Below are 8,484 nucleotides of genomic sequence, written 5' to 3' on the forward strand. Positions count from 1 at the left end.
CAGAAATCCCCTGGGGTTTCTTGGATCTTTCTAGCTAAGGCAGGGGAGGCAGGAGTGTGGCTTGTCCCGGGGGTTTCCTTGGGTGTCCAGGGAAGGCACCATGTCTGTAGGGGCTCAGCCTGTCCCTTGGGATCCCTGTGGCTCTGATAAGGTCCGCAGGTGGGGCTCCGTCCCCAGGGCCTGCGTTTCTGTCTCTCTGTGGCCTGGCGTGTGGAGCCCTGGCCAGGGTGGGTCCCCACCACTGCGGCCGGGCCTCTCTTCACCCTGTCTCCTTCCCTAGGTCTCTGTCTGTCTCTGTCTCTGTGTCTCCTCTGTTTCCACCCCTGTCTCACGGTCTCCCATCTCTGTGTCTTGCTCTCTCCTCTCTGTGTGTGTCCCTGTGTCCCTCCCCACAGTGTTCCTTTCTCATCCTTCTCCATGACATTGTCCCCCTCCGGGGGTTTCCCCGTCCCCGTCCTCGCTGCAGGCGGAAGGAAGGACTGGCAGCCGGGCTGTTGTGGGAAAGGCCACGGGGTCTCCACTTCTCTCTTTCGTGGCCTCCTCTCCTGCCCGCACCCTCGGGGCCTCCAGAGCCCCGCTGGTGGCCGCGATAGTGAAGGGACCTCCTCCGCCACCACCGCCGCCCCAGCCCCTGCTCAGCTCTCCACTGGCCCCGCCAACTGGGTGGGGGAGTCATATCTGGGGAAGGAGAAGCTGGGGCTTTGACCCGGGGGCTGTGCTTCCCCCCTCGGGTGGGACTCCAGTCCCCTGCCTCCCCAAGGTGCTCCTGCCCCAGCTCATGACAGCAGAGCCCGCGGAGTCATGGCCTCAAGACTCCTTCTGGTGCTCGCCCTCTGTGTGGGCTGCTCACCCTGCATCGGGAGAGAAGGTATGTGGGACCCCCGGGGGCCTGGGAGGCCAGGGCAGAGGGACGTTCCCTGGGGCCTGGAGGTTGCCTGCCATGGAACATTCTGAGCTGGGGTGGGAGCTCACACACCTACTGGATACCCGGTGCAGGGGGGGAGGCCGTTACCATCCCATTGCACAGATGGGGAAACTGAGACACAGGATGAGTCCCACCGCAAAGTGGCACCAGGAAGCGGCAGCCACAGCTTGGATGGAGGAAGAGAGACGGAGGGAGGCAGGGAGGGAACGAGAGACGTTTTAATTATAGCATCCATTTCACTTGCTTCGAAACAAAGTTGTTACGAGAGGGGCCACCCAGGTCCCCTTTGAGGCTCCTTAAACCTCAGTCTGGGGCGCCTGGGCGGCTCAGTCGGTTGAGCGTCCGACTTCGGCTCAGGTCATGATCTCACGGTTCGTGGGTTCGAGCCCCGCGTCAGGCTCTGTGCTGACAGCTCGGAGCCCGGAGCCTGCTTGGGATTCTGTGCCTCCCTCCTTCTCTCTGCCCCTCCCCCACTTGCGCCCTGTCTCTCAAAAATAAATAAAACATTAAAAAATTAAAAAAAAAAAAACCTCAGTCTCCCCATCTGGAAAATGGGCTAATACTTCCTTCCCAGGTGCTAGAGAAGGTGGGAGATGAGGCAGGTGCCTTTCACTCACGCACTCATTCATTCATTTCACAAACCTTTATTAGGCACCTACTGTGTGCCTGGCGGGGAGGCTGGCGCCAGGCACACAGTAGGGCTCGGACCATCCCCAGGGTGACTTTGAAAGCTCACCCTGCTCCCTCTCCCTCCGGGGCCCCAGCAGCCCCCACCCAGCCCAGGGTGCGGTGCCGGGCCTCTAGGTACCCAATCGCCGTAGACTGCATCTGGACCCTGCCGGCCTCTCCGCTCCCCACCAGGCCCACTTCCTTCATTGCCACGTACAGGTCAGAGTGCTAGGGGGGCCTCCGGGGGGGGGGGGGTTCCTGCTGGCCCTGAGACCAGGACAGCTGGAGGCTTAGGGAGACCTGAAACCCTCGGGACTCTGGAGCAGCACCAGCTAGGGGAAATACACTTCCTAAAATACAGATTGTGAGTCACGTGCCTTGTTTAAAATCTTCGAGAAGCCACGTTTAAAAAGGAAAGGGAAATTGTGAAGTTGACTTTGGTATCTTACTTCGGTAACGTCTAAACATCCCGAGGACTTCTCGTTTAATACGATGGGATGTAATTTAACATGCTTATGTACGATCCGTGTATTTACGTTTATGATAGAAGTTGATATTACTTAAGAGGATTCAAGAATAATTATTTGAACGTGTAGTCAATATTTTCAAAATTAATGAGATATTTCACAACCTTTTTATGCTTAGTCTTCTTTGAAATTCCACATGCATTTTACACTTATAGCACGTTTCAACTCACGTGCTAAACATTCACTGGAAATTCTCGGTCTCTGGTTATGTTTTATAAAATTTGTGGCTGGGAAAATCGATTCACCCAACTGGGAACTTGACGTTGAGGGTAGATGAAATAAATTAGAAACACACCCTCGGTTGCACCAGCCATCTTTCAGATGGTGGAGAGCCACTCGTGGCCGGTGACCGCTGCATCCAACAGCGTGGTCGGAGCCTGTGGAATATTCTGGAAGGCTCTGGAATGTTCTGGAATGTCTCTAGAGTCTGAAGTCTCAGGGCCTCAGAACTCAGCAGAATCAGGATCTTCTTATTTCCAAACCTGTGATTCCATAGACCTTGGGATGTTGCAATTCTAAGGCTGGAACTTTGACATTCCAGAAGCCTGTAGCATCCGAACCCTAGCATCTCCCTGTGGGGCGGTACCCCTGGCCCTGGGTCACCACAGGCTCTGCGATGTTGGGGCGAACGGCTCCCTCAGGGTCACCCAGCCAACAGCAGGATCCCAGCCCGTGGTCCTCGAGTGCTGTCCGCACGGGGTCCGGGGCACAGGCGGGCCGGCAGGAAGGGCCGAGGCCCTCATACTGTCCCTGCGTGTCCAGGCTGGGCGTGGCTGCCCACGGGGAGAGCCGGCCCTGCCTCCAGCTGACACCAGAGGCCACCAGCTGCACCATCCCAGACGTCCAGATGTTTTCCATGGTGCCATACATACTCAACGTCACGGCTGTGCAGCCCCGGGGCACCAGCAGCAGCTTCGTGCCCTTTGTTCCGGAACACATCAGTGAGTGTGGGCAGCGATGGGGGGTGTGGAGGCCGTCAGCTTGCTCCTGCCCCTCCCCCCTCTCACCACCCACCTCCTGCCACCCATCCTGGGTCCCGTCAGCCCCACCTTTGTATTTCTTCGAGAAGAGACCCACTTTTCCCCATCCTGAGCCCCTGTCTGGCCCTGCACCCGGGTCCCAGACTCCAGCCCTCACCCCCACAGTCCGTCCTCCCCACAGTGGCCACCAGAGGGTGCACACGAGCCTCCGAGTCGGGTCCAGCCCTCCTCTGCCCACAGCCCTCCAGGACTCCCAAGTCCTCCTCCCCTGGATCCCCAAGGCCCTGCGCACCTGCCCCATCCCCTCCCTGCCCTCCTCCCTCTCTCCTCCTCACTCCTTCTACTGCAGCCACACGCGCCTCCTCTGTCCCTCCAACACACCAGGCAGGTCCTGCCCCAGGACCTTTGCACTGTCTGTGCCCTCTGCCGGGAATCCTCTTCCCCCAGATCTCTCTGGGGGAGTTCACTCCCTCACCTCCTTCAGGCCTCTACTCATCTCCTCAGTGAGCTCCTCCCACCCCCGCCAACTCTCCGAGCACATTGTTGGATTGCAAACCCTCATATGTTGCTGGTGGTTATTAAGAAAGTCTAGGGGCACCGGGGGGGGGGGGGGGGCTCACTCAGTTAAGTGGTGATGGTTGCACAAGTCTGTGAACGTACTAAAAACCACTGAACTGGAGACACTTCAGGAAGGTGAGCTTGGCGGTGTGTGAATGACGCTCAGAAAAGCACTGCAACCCATTCTCCTCCTGTGGGCACTCTCGATCTTTCTTCCTTACCCTTCACGACCTACGGATTTGCTTCTTGTTCCTGGTCTTTCGCTCCAGGGGATTGACTGAGCTCCAAGAGGGCAGGGGTTGGGTTTGTGTTATGTCCCCAGTGCCCAGGCCACCAATGGACACTCAGTAGACCGTCGATAAGGATCTGGTTGCGTGAAGGAGGGAATCTCCCATCCCTTCCTGACCCCGCATCCTGCTTGCCCATCAGTCAAACCGGACCCTCCAGAAGGCGTCCGCCTGAGCCCCATCCCTGGGCAGCGGCTGTGGGTGCAGTGGGAACCCCCCCGGTCCTGGCCCTTCCCGGAGACCTTCTCACTCAAGTACTGGATCCGATACAAGCATCACAGATCTGCCCGCTTCCGCCAGGTGAGGAGGACGAGGGGAGGAGGGGAGGGTGGTCCCCGGGTAGAGGGCACCGCGGGAGCAGGCGGGCGCTGGGGCCTCAAACGCAGCCAGTGCGCCACGTGGGGGCAGCCCCGGGATTGGACTCCTGGCTGTCTACCCAAAGGGGCGGCAGATGGGAACGCGAACAAATCTTCGCACATACACGTTCACGGCAGCGCCGTTCACAGCAGCCGAAGCGTGGAAACTGCCCAAACGTCAACGGATGAATCAGAAACACACAGGCGTCCACCGCGCACGCGCGCACCCAGAGATGCACGCGTCCACCGCGCACGCGCACCTCCCCGGGTCGCGAGCAGGAGCGAGGCGCCCCCCCCCCCCCCCCCCCCGCAGTGCAGGGAGGGAACCAGACACGAGAGGCCACGTGGTGTGGGCCCACGTGTGTGAAACGTCCAGAACAGGCTCATCCACGGACGGGAGGGGGGCTCGTGCCTGCCCGGGGCCGGGGGTGGGGGGGGTGGGGGGGGGGGAGGTTGCTGATGAGCCCGTGGCTTCCTTTTGGGGCGATGGGATGTTCTGGAAGGAGAGTTGACGGTTGCACAACAGTGGGAAGGTACTCAATGCCACTGGATGGTATCTTTGGATGGGTGAATTTCATGTCATGTGACTCTCACCTTGCTTGAAAACAAATCCGTTGTTTTGCATGCTTACAAAGTGAAAAAACAAATAAGGGCAGGGTACTGAGAAGGTCAGCTGTGTACCAGACAGCCTGGGAAGCGGGGACCAGGAGCTCAGGGCTTCTTCAGTCCTGTCCCGTAGGCCTTTCTGGGAAGATGGAAATGTTCTCCGTCTGCACCCACAATTGTACCGCGAACCACACGTGTCTGCAAGGGGGGGGTGGGTAGCCAAGGATCTGGCCTTTTTTTTTTTTTTTAAGTTTATTTATTTATTTTGAGAGGGAGAGGAAGGCTATGCACGCGCGAGTTGGGAAGGGGCAGAGAGAGAGAGAGAGGAGAGAGAATCCCAAGCAGGCTCTGCACGGTCAGTCAGGAGCCCCACGGGGGGACGGGGCTCCAGCTCCCAAACCGGTGAGATCGTGACCTGAGCTGAAATCAGAGTCAGATGCTTAACCGACTGAGCCACCCAGACTGAGCTAAGGAAGTGGCTTTTAAGTTTTATTTAGCGTTCATTAATTTTATTTTAAATATTTTCGCAATCCTTAAAACTGAGACAGAATTTGCATGCCATAAAACTCGCCGTTTTAAAGTGCACAACACTATACGAAGCCAGTGGCTTTGAGTGTATTCGCAAAGTTGCGCAACCTTGAATCTAAATGCGAAATGTCAATCACCACATCCTGCGACCATCAGGACAGGTCAGGGCAGAGCCGAGAGGGAGCCAGTCAGGTCTGGGGCTAGGAGGTTGCCTCTGGGGGCTGGGATGGGTCGTCCTTGAGGATGAGGGGGGACCCGGCAGGAGGAAAGGGCCGGCTCTGGGAGGGAGGGTGGGAATATCAGGCCAGAGAATTGCTGAGTGTGTGCCTCCCTCGTGCCCATGGGTTGTCGTCTACGGAGGTGGCCAAGTGAGGATGTGGAGAGGTCAGTGCCTTGGCAAGAAGATTTAGTAGATTTCCCGACAGAGGGGGGCCCTGGGGCAACATCAGGACGGTCAGGAGGCAAAACGGGAGCCGGGCTGTGCCTCTGTTGGGATTTCCACGGAAAGGCAAGGCAGGACGAGGTAGACAGCTCGGGGTTGGCGAGTCTGAAGGGCTCTGGGCTGCACCAGCCCCAGAGGCTTTGAGGCAGGGGGAGTGCCGGCTTGAAAGAGAGAGGAAGAGGGGTGTGAGTCCAATCGGCAGGTTTGTGGGTTTGTACGTGAGAGGCAGGCTCCTGGCCTGCTTGCGAACTCTGAGACTCGGCTGACCCTGGTCAGGAAGACGTTGAAGATCTCGAATCAGAAGATACCGAAAACTTAAAAACAAGGTTAACCCAGGGGGCCAGGAGGGAGCCCGGAGGAGGAGTGGGGTGCTGGGGTCTGGCTGCTGAGACAGCCTGGGGGCCCGTGCAGTCCCCCAAGGAATCCTGAACCGGGCAGCTCTGGGGCCAGGGATGGGGAAGGCCCAACGCGGTGGAGGGGGCCGCAGAGGACGTGTTTTTTGGATTGGGTGAGGAGGGTCTGGGTCTTGCAGTTCTGTGCACAGCGGCCCCTCCCAGCCTTGTCCTTCCCACTGACCTGGCCCTCTCTTCTGCTCTCAGGTGGGGCCCATTGAAGCCACATCCTTCACCCTCAGGGCTTTGAGGCCCCAGGCCAAGTACTGCATCCAGGTGGCCGCTCAGGACCTCACCGACTATGGGGAAGTGAGTGATTGGAGTCTCCCTGCCACTGCCTCCATGATCTTGGACAAGTAGCAGGGCTTTCTAGGACCCCCAGAGGAGGGGTTGGGTCCTTGACGTCCAACCCTCCCCCTTCCCCACTGCCGCGGATGGGACCCAACTGGCCTGGATTCGCTGCTGCTGAGTTGCTGGGCCACTGTGGACAAATCACTTTGCGCCCCCCCTGAGCCTCAGTTTGTCAATCTGTGAAATGGGGATGTACTTCTTTCTTAGACCCCAGTACAGGGCTTTATGAACTGTGAACGTGTGATGTCTTTTATTGTTTAACTAGAAAAAGACTGTTGTTGCTGGAATGAGGATTCCTCCTCCCTTCCTTCAGTAGACCCAGATGAGACCCAGAGAGGAGAGAATGGAGTGGGACACACACACAGCGACTCCCAGCTCCTATGAATGGGGTCAGGGCTGGAACGGAGGCAGAGCCTGGGGATGGCGGAGTCCTGGGGCTGGGGGCAGGGGTTCTGCCTGGGATAGAGGGTGGAATCCGTTCAGTTCAGGCGTTCAGACCACCTACCTCCTGAAAAGCTGCCTGGGGGTGAGCCTCATTGTGGATGGACACAAAAATGACATGAATCTGGGAAGGTTTCTCTAGGAGGGGGCAAAGCCTTGCGGACCGAAGACCAGAGAAAATCCACGGACTTGTTTGTGAATTTCACTCGGAGGTCACCTTCTCCGAGAATTCTTTCCTGACCACGTCGTCTATGGCCAGCAAAGTCATGGCCCCCCCAAGATACCCAACTCCTAATGCCCAGAATCTGTGAATACAGTACCTACCATGGCAAAAGGGATTTTGCAGGTGTGATTAAGAATCATGAGAATCCTTAATTTGACGATTAAGGATCTTTTATTAAGTTAATGAACATCGAGGCGGGCTACCCTGGATGATCCAGGGGGCCCCAGGATAATGACAAGGGCCAGAGGGAGAGAGAAAAGGTGATGTGACAACAGAAGCAGAGGCCAGAGTGATGCCAGGCCATGAGCTGGGGAATGTGGGTGGCCCCTGGAAACTGGAAAAGTCAAGGAAACACATTCTGCCCTGGAGCCCTCCTCCCATCCACTTTAGACTTCTGACCTCCAAACTGCAGGCTAGTAAACGTGTGTGGTTTTAGGACAGGGAGCTTGTGATAATAACCTCGCAGCAGCGACAGGAAGCTCATACACCATCTCAGGGAGCCCTTCTTTCCACTGTCCCAACACTGCCCTGTTGCATTATCCCCAGATCCCTTACCAGGTGTTTGGGTGTGGGAGCTGGTGTATGTGTGTGCAGGGGATGTGTGTACGGGAGCTGGTGTGCGTGCATGTGTGTCTGTGTCTCTGGTGTGTGCAGGGCAGGTGGCTTTGGAGCTGGTGTGCGTGCACGTGCAGGCGAGATGGGTGTGGGAGCTGGTGTGTGTGTGTGCGCGCGCGCGCAGGGGAGGAGGGTGTGGAGCCTGGTCTCTGAGTGTCTGCCGGGGACTCCAGGTAAACTTGGACGGGGTGGCGTCCAGGGTGCTCCTCTGCGGACACGTGCAGCCCGGGGGCGCTGACCCCAGTCCCCAGGTGAGCGGCACGGGAACACGTGTGGGTCCCCGCAGCCCAACACACAGCCTAAGCGCTCAACGCCGACCTCGGTATTCGCGCCAAGAAAGAGCAAACAGTAGGGAATGTCGCGAGCAGCGGCCACGGCGCGTCACGACGGAATACTTAGGAGCCCCTGCTCACCTCTAGGGGGCGGAGCGCCTGCCTTGAACTTCCAATCAGCCGGCTCCCGGAGCTTTTGTTGCCAACTACCGAGGTTGCAACTCGGAAGAAGAGAGAGCCGGAGTCGGGTCTTGACAGGCGGGGATCTGAGCCAATGAAAAGGGAACCTGCGTATGCTCCAACCAATAATAG

The 8,484-nt window shown here is 57.9% G+C and overlaps 1 protein-coding gene across 2 annotated transcripts; it reads left to right on the plus strand.

The window, feature by feature from the left end:
* Nucleotides 1-5: 5 nt before the first annotated feature.
* Nucleotides 6-6,862, plus strand: EBI3 (Epstein-Barr virus induced 3). 2 transcript variants are annotated; one of them, XM_078443608.2, is made up of 5 exons: nt 6-868; nt 1,690-1,813; nt 2,884-3,062; nt 4,089-4,246; nt 6,478-6,862. In XM_078443608.2, exons 1-5 carry the CDS (start codon nt 802-804, stop codon nt 6,628-6,630), a joined length of 681 nt encoding a protein of 226 aa, XP_078299734.1. In that variant the 5' UTR covers nt 6-801; the 3' UTR covers nt 6,631-6,862. The 2 variants fall into 2 exon arrangements, with proteins under 2 accessions (XP_078299734.1, XP_078299735.1); XM_078443609.2 differs by having other exon boundaries at nt 7-868; nt 1,693-1,813.
* The last annotated feature ends 1,622 nt before the right edge of the window (nt 6,863-8,484 follow it).

The sequence above is a fragment of the Panthera onca genome, chromosome A2 (assembly GCF_046562875.1).
Source record: "Panthera onca isolate mPanOnc1 chromosome A2, mPanOnc1 haplotype 2, whole genome shotgun sequence".
NCBI classification, from domain to species: domain Eukaryota; kingdom Metazoa; phylum Chordata; class Mammalia; order Carnivora; family Felidae; genus Panthera; species Panthera onca.